The sequence below is a fragment of the Microcaecilia unicolor genome, unplaced genomic scaffold (assembly GCF_901765095.1).
Source record: "Microcaecilia unicolor unplaced genomic scaffold, aMicUni1.1, whole genome shotgun sequence".
NCBI classification, from domain to species: domain Eukaryota; kingdom Metazoa; phylum Chordata; class Amphibia; order Gymnophiona; family Siphonopidae; genus Microcaecilia; species Microcaecilia unicolor.
This window is the reverse complement of record NW_021963068.1, coordinates 195268-211896: the sequence shown is the minus strand read 5'-3', so window position 1 is coordinate 211896 and position 16629 is coordinate 195268. Positions and strand designations below refer to the sequence as shown.

General features: G+C 41.9%; 1 protein-coding gene across 1 annotated transcript in view; it reads left to right on the top strand.

Moving 5' to 3' along the window:
* Positions 1 to 16629, top strand: part of LOC115458879 (DNA topoisomerase 2-beta-like) — a 165979-nt gene that overhangs the window by 31445 nt on the left and 117905 nt on the right. The window contains exon 5 of the mRNA XM_030188716.1: positions 4239 to 4397. Within this exon, the coding sequence (XP_030044576.1) occupies positions 4239 to 4397 (159 nt within the window). The remainder of the gene's footprint in view (positions 1 to 4238; positions 4398 to 16629) is intronic.

Here is a 16629-nt window from a genome sequence, read left to right as displayed (position 1 = left end):
ACCATCCACCTCCCGTCCCACAAGGCGTACTAATCCCCAGCCCTGGCTGACCCCTTGCATCCGTTACCTTCGCTCCTGCGCCCGATCTGCTGAACGCCTCTGGAGGAAATCTCGCACCCATTCAGATTTCCTTCACTTCAAATTCATGCTATCCTCCTTCCAGTCCTCACTATTCCTTGCCAAACAGGACTATTACACCCAATTGACTAATTCTCTCAGCTCTAACCCTCGTCGTCTCTTCGCCACCCTTAACTCCCTCCTCAAAGTGCCCTCCGCTCCCACCCCCCCGTCACTCTCTCCTCAATCACCGGCTGACTACTTCCGCGACAAGGTGCAAAAGATCAACCTTGAGTTCACTACCAAGCCACCTCCTCCTCTTCACCCTTCAACCCTCTCCCTCAACCAACCAACCCAGACCTCCTTCTCCTCCTTTCCTGATATCTCCGAGGAGGAAACCGCCCGCCTTCTTTCCTCCTCAAAATGCACCACTTGTTCCTCTGATCCCATCCCCACCAACTTACTTAACGCCATCTCTCCTACTATCACCCCCTCCATCTGTCATATCCTCAACCTCTCTCTCTCCACTGCAACTGTCCCCGACACCTTCAAGCATGCTGTAGTCACGCCACTCCTCAAAAAACCATCACTAGACCCTACCTGTCCCTCCAACTACCGCCCCATCTCCCTCCTACCCTTCCTCTCCAAGACACTTGAGCGCGCAGTCCACAGCCGCTGCCTTGATTTTCTCTCCTCTCATGCCATCCTTGATCCGCTTCAATCCGGTTTTCGCCCCTCTTCACTCGACAGAAACAGCACTTTCTAAAGTCTGTAATGACCTGTTCCTTGCCAAATCCAGAGGCCACTACTCCATCCTCATCCTCCTGGATCTATCCGCCGCTTTTGACACTGTCAATCATGACTTACTTCTTGCCACACTGTCCTCATTTGGGTTCCAGGGCTCTGTCCTCTCCTGGTTCTCCTCCTATCTCTCCCACCGCACCTTCAAAGTTCACTCTCATGGATCTTCCTCCACCCCCATCCCCTTATCTGTTGGTGTTCCCCAGGGATCGGTCCTTGGACCCCTTCTCTTCTCAATCTACACCTCTTCCCTGGGCTCCCTGATCTCATCTCATGGTTTCCAGTATCATCTCTATGCTGATGACACCCAACTGTATCTCTCCACACCAGACATCACCGCGGAGACCCAGGCAAAGGTATCGGCCTGCTTATCCGACATTGCTGCCTGGATGTCCAACCGCCACCTGAAACTGAACATGTCCAAGACCGAGCTTATCGTCTTTCCACCAAAACCCACTTCTCCTCTTCCTCCACTTTCTATCTCAGTTGATAACACCCTCATCCTCCCCGTCTCATCTGCCCGCAACCTCGGAGTCATCTTTGACTCCTCTCTTTCCTTCTCTGCGCATATCCAGCAGATAGCCAAGACCTGTCGCTTCTTCCTCTTTAACATCAGCAAAATTCGCCCTTTCCTCTCTGAACACACCACCCGAACTCTCGTCCACGCTCTCATTACCTCTCGCCTGGACTACTGCAACTTACTCCTCACCGGCCTCCCACTTAGCCATCTATCCCCCCTTCAGTCTGTTCAGAACTCTGCTGCACGTCTCATATTCCGCCAGAACCGATATACTCATATCACCCCTCTCCTCAGGTCACTTCACTGGCTTCCGATCAGATACCGCATTCAATTCAAGCTTCTCCTTCTTACCTACAAATGCACTCAGTCTGCTGCCCCTCACTACCTCTCTACCCTCATCTCCCCTTACGTTCCCGCCCGTAACCTCCGTTCACAGGATAATCCCTCCTCTCAGTACCCTTCTCCACCACCGCCAACTCCAGGCTCCGCTCATTCTGCCTCGCCTCACCCTATGCTTGGAACAACCTTCCTGAACCCTTACGCCAAGCCCCCTCCCTGCCCATCTTCAAGTCTTTGCTTAAAGCCCACCTCTTCAATGCTGCGTTCGGCACCTAACCCTTACCGTTCAGTGAATCCAGACTGCCCCAATTTGACTGCCCCTATCGGACCGACCGTTCACTTGTCTATTAGATTGTAAGCTCTTTGAGCAGGGACTGTCTCTCTTTGTTAAATTGTACAGCGCTGCGTAACCCTAGTAGCGCTCTAGAAATGTTAAGTAGTAGTAGTAGTAGTAGTAGTATTGCTGTTCCTTCACTTGCAAGTTAGGCTTGAAGGAACACACGCATGTGTAGTGGGAGCACTGCCTTAAAGAAATAGTATGCTGGGCTGCAGTTCCACACTGTGCTCTGTGGATGACGTCGCTCACACGTGAGAATGATTGTCCTGTGTCCTCAGATAATACTTGCTTCAGGTAAGTAACTTTGCTGCACTGCCCAGGGGGGCACCCACCCGGGCATTAGACACATTTCCCCATTTGTGAGCATGAGTTCAGCATCACCCCTTTTTTGGTGGGTTCTGTCACCGTTTGCCTGAGGAAAGCAGTTTGAAAGGCATCCATTATTTCTCTACTTCTTTGCGATTCTGCAGTTGGAGCTCTCCAATCTGCATCCAGCAGGTTGAATTCTTCCAGCAACACCACCTCGCTTTTCATTTCCAGCCTTTGGAGATCTTTGTCCAGATTTTCCGTTTGTATCAAGTTCTGTAGATGACACCAAGTGAACAAAGATTCCATCTTCTATCTCCAAGATGATCCTGTTTCCTCTTTATCCCAGTTGCCCTGAATTACAGCTGCTTTTATATTGTTTTTCACATACAGTCCTGCTACTCTACCTTTTTGGCCAGCACTATCCTTCCTAAAAATGATTATAGTATGGTATGGCTTCATTGGGAGTCATTTAACCATGTCTTCGTGATAGCAACAAAATCTAAGTCTGTCTCAAAAATCAGGGCTTCAGATTCTGCACTTTGTTGCTGCATTGGTTCTCATTTTTTCCAGCAATATTTTGACACACTTTTTGTATAGCTTTTGCCTAGTCTTCCAATCTGATAAACAATGATTAAAAGATTTTAGCATCATTAAACTGGAGTAGCTTCATATGCAGGTATTGTCAGTAGTGTACCCTTTGCTGTCTACTGAGAACACCTGCTAAAGGTAAGTAACTTGGTTTTTCCATTTCCAGTAGTACTAAGGCTAGAAAGTACTCCTTAAGACTTAACTGTAGCAGATTTAGATATTCAGTTTGTGGAATGTGTGAACTGTTAACCTCTTAATTCTGTAAATGATCAGCATATAGTGGATCTCCTTATTAGGATCTAGTGGGTACATTCAAGTAACCCAAATTGACCACTGTTAGAGATAGGATGCAGGGCTAAGTGTACTATTTGGTCTAATAAAGCATTGCATTTCTTATGTTTTCTCGCTGAGAAACTAAACAAGTTAATTTAGTTATAATGACGGAGGATTTTCTACTTTGCCAACTCAAAAAAGTTGAAATGTTCAGCAACGATATGCACTCTGAAAATACGCTGTACACTTTAATGTACACTTCTCAGATTTTGAGTTTTATATGCTAGCTAGATATGTGTGTAAGTGTATAGATAGATATCTCTTTATCTATGTAGAGAACGAAAGAGAATATAAAACTCCAAATCTGAGAGAATGTATTTCTTCTTCATTTAGAGTGTATAATGTACTTTATCACTGCATACCACTGTAGAAAATTTCAACTTTGAGTTCGCAAAGTAGAAAAAGCTCAGTCGTAATTTTTTGAACTCTCAACCATGCCCTCTGTCACTAAGGGCCTCTTCTACAAAGTCTCACTAGCGATTTCCATGTGGCAAATGAGAGGAAGCCCATAGGAATTGAATGGGCTTCCTCTCATTTACCATGTGGCTTTGTAAAAGAGGCCCTAAATAAACATATGCTGCCTTGGCCCCTACATAACCTGGATGGAGATCAGAATGCTTTAATGGCAACGCCTTAATAGACTCTATTGGTGGTTAAAAAGCATCAAGGTGTGTACAGGACCAAGAAGAGTTCGGAAAGCTGAAAAAAATTTTTTTTTTCTGTTTACTTGTATAATGTTAAATAGTGCACCCATATTAAATATTTGAACATTTCTAGCTTGGCACCTCTGAATTTTATGTGCCCTTTAAACTGTATTTGTTTGAGAATTAAGTGGTTATGAAAGTGATTAACCCTGAAGTTTTCACTTGAAATGGTATAGGAAACTTTTCTTCCAAGATGTTACATGTAAACTGTTGGTCCTCTTTCCATTTCTAAACAATGTATCTTGATTAGGGACCCGAGTAAGAAGAACACCACAGTCTTCCAAGTCTTCTGGAAAGAAAGTGAAAAAGCGAAATCCATGGTCAGATGATGATGCAGAATCTGAAAGTGATCTTGAAGAGAGTGAGCCAGTAGTTATTCCACGAGATTCCCTTCTTAGAAGAGCTGCAGGTATGCATGACCCACAAGTCTTGGAATTGTTACATTTGTCATTAGGTTGACTCACCACTACGTAAACTTAACAGTTTGAGCAATAAATAAGTGATTAAAATATGAGTCCAAAGATGATCATAAACACTTCTGTTTGCTGTAAACCGAAGGTAAAAGTCACAGACAGTCAACACTTGCAGATGGAGAAGCACTATTAGACACAGCCGTGTTTCTGCAAAGGTACTTGAATCAGGAGTCCAATGCACTAAAGTGGTGTATGTCATGGTTTGAGTGGTAATGAAAAAAATGTAATTATGAATTTAAAATGGGCTTCTGTGCCATATACTGTGGCCAGTGTTTGGCTCTTGTTTAGGGGTCTGTGCCCCAGGGTTCTTAGCCCAATCTGTGCTGTGGCTGTCCTTCCCAGGCTTCTCTCCAGGAAAAGCCTAGAGAAAATTCTGGGGAGGATGCCCACAGCCATGGAAGAAGAGGGAGAAGTTAATTCTATAATGCTGTAGCTATATATAGACACCTAATTTCCTTTATAAAATACTAGCATAACAGGTGAAATACACTCCTATAATTTAAGCGCAAGCACTTAGGCTAGCCATAGAGCGGATGTAAGTGTTCATACCTAAATGGTGTAGATAGATAAATTGTAGCATTCTACAAGTTATTTGTCTAATTGTGAGCCCTGCCCACACTTGGCACCCATCTGTCAAATATGTGTTAATGTAAGATGGTAAATCTGCGCATGTTTACCAATATAGCACTTAAGCATAATTTTGCTATATTATTTATGCACTTATTTGGCATGTAATTATTATCACTCACTTTATAGAATTGCCCCTGTATCTCTTTCTGATATTTGCTGATGTTGACTATCACTGCAGATCATGTTGATGGGATAAGTAGGTGAGCATGACTTTTCTGCAGAACTGTAAGATCAGTAAAAAGTTCCTTAACAGAGCAGATGCAGCTTAATGACTACACCCATTTCTTAGACAAATTCAGTTAAATCATGTCACTTATAGTCTATTCACTGTACAAGTTCAAAATGTTTATAAGGGGGACTGTAAACTGAGCATATATTGACCAACAAAATCAGGTAGTTTGAAATTCAAGTGATATTTACTACACAAGGCCTGTTTTTTAGCTACATTTCTTTTTTTTCCCCCCATTCCTCTACTAGTCCTTGGCATTTCCAGTTCGAAGCAGTTGCCATGTGGGCATTTTTATGCTGCCAAGACTAGAACACCGTACAGTAAATTACATGGAGACATATAAACATGTTATATTTAAATTGTTTTTATTAGAAAGACATGAACATAACAGCAAAAATATATAAATGTCTTATATTTCAGGAGTAATTTTACAACTTCATTGATGAAAAGTACATATGTACTTTTCACTCTGCAGACTTTGTAGGGTTTTCAAAGTAAATGTGTGCATAGACATTCACTTTGAAAATTTTCCTAGGAAAATGTCCCATGTGGGGTTACCTTTATCTGAGTAAAACTGCACACATACTTTGAAAAATCAAAAGTATGTATGTAGTTCTAAACCTGTTTCCCACCCTGAATCCAAGATCACCTCCTCCATACAGTGGGTAAAAATACATTCACCAGTGTATGGGCCAGGCAATTTTAGAAAAGCCCATTTCTTCAATTAAAACATTTTTCTTAGTAGTGAAAATGGTTAAATTACCCATTTTAAATGGGGGTACTTGTGCTAATAGAAGATGGTAGTTTGGGCCAGCCCTGTAGTTCAGTGGCAGTACTGTGCATTGCCAGGTGAAGGAGCCCTGATTTAATAGGTATTGGCATTTAATTTTTTGCTAAACTTCAGCACCAGGACCATGGACAGCAAAAGCAGCCTAATGGTTAGTGCAGTGGCCTGAGAACCAGGGGAACTGGGTTCGATTCCCACTTCAGCTCCTTGTGACGCTGGGAAAGTTGCTTAACCCTCCATTTCCCCAGGTACAAATAAGTACCTGTATATAATTTGTAAACTGCTTTGATTGTAACCATAGAAAAGGCAGTATATCAAATCCCATCCCATTCCCTTTCCAGCCATCCTCAGTGATCACAGCTAGTTTCCTTACAGAGTATGCATTCTGCCTCATTTGGGTATCACAGCCAATTTCTTGGGCTCTTAGCCTTGACAAAATTGTATACCACCTCAGGTTTCTGTCACTTAACCAGAAATATCCCTGTCTTCATCTCAAATACTTTGAACCTATGTTCAGCTGCTTTGAGATGTTAAGTGCCATAGAAGCTGTTCCACTTCAGGAAAGGAATCGGGGCATCCATTTCAGGTATTACTTGATTTCGTACAAATAGAGGAGGACTATATCCTGTTTTAGATCTAAGGGGACGTCTTGCAGCTATGAAAACAAAATTTTAAAAATAAACACTTTCTTAATGTCCCTCCAGATCAATCAGGACTCATGGATTTGCCGCCTCCTGCCAGCAGATGGAGACTGAGAACCACTAACGAATGACATTTAAGCATCCTGTTCAGTCACTCACTAACCAGTATTTGTCAGTCTTCAGTAAATGGTGAGGCATCCTGTGCAGTCGGTAACTGGTCCTGTAGGCAGGGTGGAGACATTTTTTAATTTAGATATTTGGCTTCCCTCTGCTAAAGAGAGGAGGATGGTCTGAAGGCTGTAGTGGCAAGGCTCTTGCTTGCTGCCAGAGCTAGGTCTGGCTGGGCCTGCCCATTTGCCCAGAAGTGCTACACTTGGTTGTGTGGAGTCCCTCCCTCCCCTCATCACCATAGGAGTTTTGGGATTTCTTGTTTGGTGTCCCTCCAACCCCCCCCCCCCCCCCCCCTCCACACACACACTTTTAAGAGAGGAACCTTTAGAGCCTCAGGAACAGGAGAAGATAAACTCTAGACTCAAAAGAGGAGAGATGGTTGACTTTCTCAGAGCACCTTTTGTGCATTATGGCTAAGGCCAGTATTGGTGGCAGCAGTGCCTGAAGATTTTTTGGCAGCAGCGAGTTTGTGTGGTAGAGCACCAGTGCTGTTTTTTGGGAGGTACAACTAGTGGCAGTTAGCCACAGTTGGTAAAGTTTCATATGGGTCTAGTGTAGGTGAGAGGCCTGTGGGTATGGAAGAATCAATTTGGTGGGAAATGCTACCATTACTGAGCTGGAGGAGGAGGAAGGTGGTAGAACAGGAATCCATAAGATGCTATGAAGGGCCTAGAACATGGTATGCAATGAAGGGGATTTTGGATTTAACTCATGACTTTTTCAGTTGTAGCTCAAGACAAGCTACATTCAAGTACAGTAGGTATTTTTCTGTCCTTGGAGGGCTTGCAATCTAATTTTGTACCTGATACAATGAAGGGTCAAGTGAATTGTCCAAAATCATAAGGAGTCAGAAATGGATGTGAACCAAGCTCCCCTAGTTCTCAGATTGCTGTTCTAACCATTAGGTTAGTCCTCCCTCAGGAGCACAGACCCCTCTTAAGGAGGGCCTGTTAGGGGCCAAGAAGCCTCAATATATGTTGCTCTAGGAAGATCAGTTAACGGAGGGTAACAATAGCATTGGCAGAATCCTTGAGCATGGGCACAGAAATACACATTACCTGCTTCAGGGATCAAGAAGAGTGGCTGCCAGAGGTAAGAGGTTCCGTCGAGGGAAGGTACTGCTGTAGTTAGAATCTTTCATCAGGATGATTTGGCCTCCCTAATTGCCTAAGTGCTTTCAGGGGTCTGGATTTCAGCTTCGGAGCTGACAGTGTGTGTGAAGTCAGAGGATCTTCTGCTAGAAGTGATCAGGAAGCATATTCAGGCCTTCCTGGTGGATTGAGCCTTCAAGGACATGATATCAGCAGACTGGGACACCCTGGATGTGGGTTTGTTAGTGGGAAGATTGATGTCACACCTATATCCTATACCAGTGGCAGAACAAGAAGTCTCTCACTAACTGTCTGGAGTTTTAGTGGCCAGGGATCAAAGTTTACCTGAAGAGGCCCTATAGGGTATGGCCTTTGTGGATGGTATTCTTTTATGATCTTATTCAGATGTTGGCCAAAGGTATGGCCTTTCTGGTGGCAGCATGCTGTTTCCTATGGCTTAGGAGATGGGCAGTTGATGTGGCTTCTAAGGGATTGCTTAGTAAGTTACCTTTTAAGGGAAAGTTATTGTTTGGAGAGGATCTGAAGAAATTGGTGAAGTTTGGCATAATCCAAGATGCTGTGTCTCCTTGTGGACCACTGTAGATCAGCACACTTAGTCAGCTAGGGACTGCTTCCAAGAATCCAGAACATACAGGCCTGATAGGGTCAGCCATCTTGGGATAGCAGGAGAGGAGGATGGTAGGACTCTTCTGGGGCACCGAATGTGTTAGGTCCTCAAAACGAGACTTTGGGGGCCACATTCCTTGGGTGGGAGTATGCTAAAGGCAGTTTTACCAAAGGTGAGCCCAATTAACCTTGGATCAGTAGGTTCTTGATAATATTTGGGATGGTTCGATGCTTGAGTTTACTTGTTCTCTTCCTGAAGTTTCCTTGAAATCTCCTTTTCAGTCCTTGTGAAGGCAGCCAAGACAGCTCTAGAAAGGATGATCTGCCTATAGGCAGTGCTCCTGATTTCTTCAGAAGAACAGGGATTGAGTTGGCATGCCATCTATTTTGTAGTGCCCAGAATTGAAAAGACCTTTCAGTCCATCTTGGATATCAAATGAATCAACAAGGCATTGAGAATTCCAAGGTTTCATGTGGAAATGTTAATGTCCAGCACAAGGAGTTCCTTTCATCACTGGATTTGACAGAGGTGTACTTGCATATCTCCATTTATACAGAACATCAGTTGTTCTTATGTTGTGATTCGGTCTGGGCAACTGTTGTTCATTGGATTAAGGAGTTGGTTTATCCACACACCAAATTTAAGGGTCATCCAGTTACCTCAGTGCTAAATTATCAAGAGCGGATTTATTTTAAACCGTAGTCTGTCTCAGCTTGCTCCTCCATTTTTAATACAGTAAATTATTCCATAGTAATACCAATTGATTAGGGGTTCTGATAATAAACCAGACAAGATTCCTACTTTTTTTTTTCCTATCGTTTTCATGTTTTTTAAAGTCAGACGATAAAACCTTTGAAAACCTAAAAGGTGCATTCTACAAGAGGACAGCTTTGGGCAGAGCACAGCCTTATACTCCCCCAGGAGATTTGCAGAGTAGCCACTTGGACATTCTTACATCCTTAAATTGGATGTCCAGGCATTGGAAGATGCAGCTTTTGGTTCTTGGATTTTGAGGACTGGCCAGTTAACCCTTCTCTTAAAGATAGCTGCTTTGGTATTTCCCATGCATCTGGACTGGTCTGGAGGACTAAAGGAAAGAAAACTAGCATGCTTTAGTCCTCCAGTCCAGAGCCATTCTGTTAGAAGCATAAAATGAAGGAAGAATTTGAATTTAGCAGGCTGCAAGTGCTGCACTGAGGGTAGTCCTCTTCGTTTGTTGGTTTGGTCTTGGTTTAGTTTGAACTTTAGTTTTGGTTGCTTCTTGTTACTGGGTTGTGTGGGGAGAATGCTGATACTTTCTACTTTATCAAAATACTAGCCAGTGAGTGACTGCACAGGATATGTAAACAATGATGTTATTAGTGGTTCTCAGTTTCTGCCTGCTAGCAGAAGGCAAGCCCACGCATTTATTTACTACTTTTTTGAAGGAATTCACTCAAGGCAGTGTACAGTAAGAATAAATCAAACACATCCAATCAGCATTTTATAGACTTTTATCATATCTCCCCCCAGTCATTTCTTCTCCAAGCTCAAAAGCTAGCCTCTTTAGCCTTTCCTCATAGGGAAGTCATCCCATTCCGTTTATCATATTCGTCACCCTTCTCTGTATCTTTTCTAATTTCACGATATCTTTTTTGAGATGCAGTGACCAGAATGGCACACAGTGTTCGAGGCGTGGTCACACCATTGATCAATGCAAAGACTTATAATATTCTCAGTTTTGTTCTCCATTCCTTTCTTACTAATTTCTATTTGCGTTCTTAGCCACCATTGCACACTGAGCAGAAGATTTCAGTGAGTCAACAATAATATCTAAATCCTTTTCATGGGTCATGACTCCTAGGGCCCTTTTTACCAAGCTGCAGCAAAAGGGGGCCTGTACTGGCATCAGTACGTGTTTTTGACGTGCGCCGAAGCCCCCTTTTACAGCAACGGGTTAAAGGGAAGTCTTTATTTTTTTAAAGAAATGGCCTGCGCGACCATTTCTTTGTGGGGGGGGGGGGGGGGGGGAGCCCTTACTGTCACCTATTGAGGTGGCAGTAAGACCTCCTGCTCTAACCCGGCTATAACCAGGCAGCACGTGGCAGTGCTCAGTTATCGCCAGGTACACACTGGCACTACAAAAATTAATATTTTTTTTTAGCAGCGGATATGACGGCACTAGGGGTGGGAACTACTGCCGGACTACTGCGGTAGCCCGGCAGTAGTTCCTTTTTAGCGAGCGGTAAGCCTGCTTTGGGCTTTCCGACGCTTTGTAAAAGGGGCCCCTAATGTGGAACCTTGCATAGCTGTAGTTTGGATTCCTCTTTCCTACATGCGTCACTTTGCACTTACATTAAATGCAGTATGCCATTTGGATGCTGAGTCTCACAGTATCATAGGGTCCTCTTGCAATTTTTCACAATCCTCTTGTGATTTAACAACTTTGAATAACTTTGTATCATCTGCAAATGTAATTACCTCACTAGTTATTTCCATTTCTAGAGCTTTTATAAATATGTTAAAAAGCAGCGGTCCCAGCACAGACTCCCGGGTCACCCCATTAGTTACCCTTCTTCATTAAGAACATTGACCATTTAACCCTGCTCTCTGTTTTCTGTCTTTTAACCAGTTCTTAATCCACATAGGACACTGCCTTCTATCCCATGACTTTCTAATATCCTCAGGAGGCGTTCATAAGGTACTTTATCCAGATATATAATATTAATTGGCTCACCTTTATCCACATATTTTTCACCCCTTCAAAGAAATGTAGCAGATTGATGAGGCAAGATTTCCCTTGACTAATTTCATATTGGCTTTGTCTCATTAATTCATGCCTGCGTATATATACTGGGACAGACCGAAGGTCCATCAAGCCCAGCATCCTGTTTCTAACAGGGGCCAATCCAAGTCACAAATACATAGCAAGATCCCAAAACAGTACAATACATTTTATGCTGCTTATCCTAGAGATAAGCAGTGGATTTTCCCCGCTAAACTAACGGCTTTTGCTGCATTCTCAGGCAACAAATTCCAGAGTTTAATCACACATTGAGTGAGGAAATATTTTCTCCCATTTGTTTTAAATGTACTACTTTGTAGCTTCATTGCATGCCCCCTAGTCCTAGTATTTTTGGAAAGAGTAAACAAGCGATTCACGTCTACCCATTCCACTCCACTCATTATGTTATAGACCTCTATCATACCTCCCCTGAGCCGTCTTTTCTCCAAGCTGAAGAAATCTAGCCACTTCAGCCTTTCGTCATAGGGAAATCTTCCCATCCCCTTTATCATTTTCATTGCCCTTCTCTGTACCTTTTCTAATTACACTGTATCTTTTTTCAGATGCAGCAACCAGAATTGAACACAATATTCAAGGTGCGGTCGCACCATGGAGCGATACAAAGGCATTATAACGTCCTCACGTTTGTTTTCCATTCTTTTCCTAATACCTAACGTTCTATTTGCTTTCTTAGCCGCTGCAGCACACTGAGCAGAGGGTTTCAACGTATCATTAACAACGGCGCCTAGATCCCTTTCCTGGTCAGTGACTCCTAACGTGGAAGCTTGAATTACGTAACTTTGTTCTTTATAATAGTCTCTACCATTTTGAGCCTTTCACCACTGTTTCATCTTTCCTCTCATTCAATATATCAGTGGTTTCCAACGTGCGGCCCCCAAAGTCCTCCATTGTGGCCCTCAGTATGCTGTTCTGGTAAACAATATGCAGACACAGGTATCTATTGATATTTGCCGCAGTTATATTTGTCACAGCTGACAAGCCACAGTTGTCAGGAAGTACATTTTATCTTGTACCGAAAGTAGTAGCAAGAAGTTTGAAAACAAGCCCATGAGCACAGGGAATAATGCAACAGAAAATTAAAGCAAGAACTAAAATGACTACCAAAAGGGAGTTAAAAGTAGACATGAAAAAGGTTTTCCAGTTACCAAAGGTTGTATCCCACCAGGATGTCCAGCTAGTATCAACACCTGAATTGGTAGCTAATTGGTTAGCTAGGGCAGAAAGGCCTTGCAAGGCAGGAGTAAAGAAAGAAACTGCACCAAGTTCAGTGAAAGAAAATAAAATTCTGCAGGAATAGAAAATCAAGCTTACAGGTGTGTGAGTACCAGAAGTATTCCCAAGAAGATATGGAATAGTGGTCACACAAGACAATACTTGACCTAAATGTTGACGTACCAGAAAAGGAAATACATAAAGAGCTGAAATAAGAGGATAAGCTGCAAAGACAGGAGAAAGAGATAGGGGACAATTAATACGACTAATAAAGAATTCAGTATAGTTAACCACAATATAAGAAGAGTTAACCAGTGTAGCAGCAGACAGCATACTTATTTATTGCATTTGTATCCCACCTTATCTCACCTATTTGCAGGCTCAAAGTGGCTACAAAGCATTAGAAGACTAGGTAACAGAAGCCACAGACATATTATGAGTAGTATTAATGGCAAGAAGAGAAACAGAGGGTGGAGAGTGAGCAACAAGAATAGGAGAAAAACAAAGAGTTATAAGAATAAAAACAAATTCATCATTATGGCAAAAGTCCAAAATGCACAAAACAGTAGGTGAAGGGTGAAGATCAGATGGTTACAGGAAGAATGTCCTTGAAGGAAAGATGATGTTGGGGTAAGAGTCCAAATGCAAAAGGGTCCAAAATAGATAGGAGCAGGGCAAACTGGGACTCCACACTGTTGTCTCAGTCAGTTGTTCACGTTGGTCATCTGGATCAGATGTTAATGCCTCCATTTCGACCCTAAATCCTCGCTTGGGTTGTTGTTTTCTTCACCGGGTTTGAGACGAGGGTTCCTATTGAAGCACCTCCCCTTTGCAGCCGGGCTTACCCTTTGCAAGAAGTTGGTCTACTCAGGTTGCCTTAGCCCTCTTGATGACCTTGATTAGGACCCAGTCTTCTGCATGGACCTTTCCAAGCTCGATAAGTTCAGAATCTGTGGACACTACTGATCAATAATAGAAAATGAAAAACAGAATGGAAAACCTGAGGTAAGGACTCCAGGCAAAATTATCATCAGAACCAGGATCTCAACTCAAAGCAGACATGAGGGTTAAAAGGTTATAGCTGTGTGTTCACAAGGGTGTGAGTAATACAAAATATAAATCCTCTTTTTATCAACAAAACTGTTGCTAGCAAGGCAGTGTGAATAATGACAAAAATGAAAAATCTAGAACCATTAGTCCCCAATCATACAGTATGAATTATGGCTGATTCAAGTTTTGTTAAAAGACATACAGGTAGCAGACTTCAGATATCTGAAGCAGGAAGTAAGGTTTTGCAGCTTCACAGTAGCAACTGAAATTTGTGTGTGTAGGATCTTTAAACTGATCTGGAATGACATTAGACAGAGAAACTTCTTTGTTAAGTAACGTTTTCTTCAGATATGTCGGCAGTAATTTTACAGCCTCCTCATAACCCTAGTCCAGCGAAGCAAACTAAAGGATTACATACAGCCTGACAAATAGAATTTCAAAAGGAGTCAATCCTGTTCTCCCTAGAAATTGTACTCAGCACAGAGCAGACATTATGAACAGAAAAAGCTAGAGTATTGTGAAAATCAGGAAGGTTATTTCTGTAAAAGACTCTCATGTAAAGGTGAACAGAAACATTAGGATACATGAATAAAGGAATAAGCAGACAGAAAGCATTATAACTCAAAAGGTAATCACTGGGGTAGAGCTGAACAAGTTCATGCAGTAGATCAAGTTCCAGACAAAAAAAACAAATTAGAGCAGGTCTGAAATTACACTAATGAGTCCAATGAAATTCTCCTTCCAGCAATGCAGTGGTAGGTGGCACTGTTGGGAGACTAGTTTCGCTGCATGCTTCAAAAGGATGCCAACTTAGTGGCTAAAGTAAACAAAGCAGAGCAATAAGGTCCGAATTGGTGTCTATAGGCATGAGGTCATAAAAGTAACGGTTCCCAACAAGTGAAACAATTGATACTTTAGGTAAATCTAGTTGAAGTTAATTTGGATTAATAAATCTATTACTATTCTAGCCTATTGTAACAGAGCATACCATAATTCATATACATTTCCCTGGATAAACACTTCAACATACCTCTACACATACATCCACATGCTCTGACCATCGCAACTACTGTGTACTTTCTAGATATTCTGCCATGTGACTTTTAAACAGTGAATCCAACTGGCACATGAACAGCAAACAACTTTTACAATGTCTCATTTAGTTGAACCTCTCTGTAACCTTTCACATAGAATTACCCAAAAATGATTGGGAATTTTTCATCTCTTTTTCACAATTAGCCTTCCTACAATTCAAAACATAAATGTAAATCTTTATCATGGTAGCTCCCTCTGGTGGCTAAAATAAGGAGAAAAACCGTTTTCAATTTTAGAAAATATAAAACAAAGTTGGAAAGTGTGTAATCGGATAACGGTAACAAGTGATCTCTTATGTAGGGAAAGAGAAGGCAATTTAAACAAAATAAGGCGAAATAGAGCAGCACAAAACAGGTTCAGGCAAGGCACATAAACAACTTCAGAATGTATTTCAGTAGAAAAAAAATTATATGTAGCTGAATATAAAGATAGAAAGCATGAGTCTGGCAGGCTGGCATGAAACTCTGTCTGAACAGTAAACTAATAGCAATGAATTAAAGATTTTAATGCATTTCAAATCAATGGTTCCTGTATTATGCCACCAATTTTGCATCCAGCCCCAGTATTACACAGGGAAGTTCACAACTTGCATAATCTGTAGCCTTGAAAACTAAGAAAAATGAGCCTGTCAGGAATTTATCTAGCGAAGAAACATACCACAGAGAATTCAAAAGAATTAATGGTTAGCTTTCAGGAATCTCTTAAAAGTTAGTGCTCTTAAACAAAGTTTCTGTCACGTAACGTAAAACAAGGCAATTATCAGACGCACACACATACTTATTATGGCATTTTACATTAAATGTATTACAGAGAATGCAGAACAAGTTTTGCAGAACAAGTAATGTAAAGCTTGGAACCCAAGCTAATAAAATTTAGCTGTAAAAAAAAGTTCAAATCGTAATGAAGTAAACAAAGCTTCATCCTTGGCTGACCTTTACAATATATAGAACAGGCAAGAAAGAGCCTATAATTTGAAAATTAAAAATTATAGTGCATTTTAAATATTCCTTTGCTTTGTGAATCAGGACCCTTGAAACAAAAAGCAGATGGAAGATATACAAATGCAATTAAATCATCCGTTAATAGGGACAGCCGTAAGACTTGAATACAATAAATAGGACATAATTAATGGGCATATGAATCTGCACAGCTAAAATAAAGTAGAAGAAGGCAGGAAAAACAGTTTGTCAAAGGAAAGATCGCTGTACAGTAAAGTTCAGAAATCTCTAAATATAATGGCAGCTGCATTCTCCCTGAAAGAAACTAGAAACTGGCTAGTCTGCACTCACAGTCACAAAAAGAGGGAAAACAGCATACAAAAACAACCAGACAAACAAAAAAAGCAAACACTGGGCCCAATCCTGAAGGCCCAGTGTTTGCTTTTTTTGTTTGTCTGGTTGTTTTAGTCTGCACTCACACCCACACTCAGTGACGGACAGCAACAGAAAGGAAGCGAGGGAAAGAAAATACAGCTGTCTTTAATCAAAGGGGCTTGGATACATACCAGTTCTCGGTGAGCAAGTAACACAGACTGGTTGCAATAAAAAAAAAAAAAAAAAGAAAGAAATCCCTCTTTTCCCTACAAAGTGACGTCACAAGAACACCGGACAATAAATCCAGCACTTTTTCTCACTTCATTCCAAAGCAAGCAGTAATAAATGATGTGACAAGCTGTTAACCAGCTCACAGATGTCCTAGGCTCTGAACAAAACTACAAGAGAAATGGGACAGAAAAAAAAGGATCACAGTCAGATAGGGGAGGATAAATAGGTTTATATCCAACTGCAGTAGCAGGTGAGGAAGGAGCCGTAGCCTCGGTTTCCACCGCAGATGGTGGGGGAGGAAATTT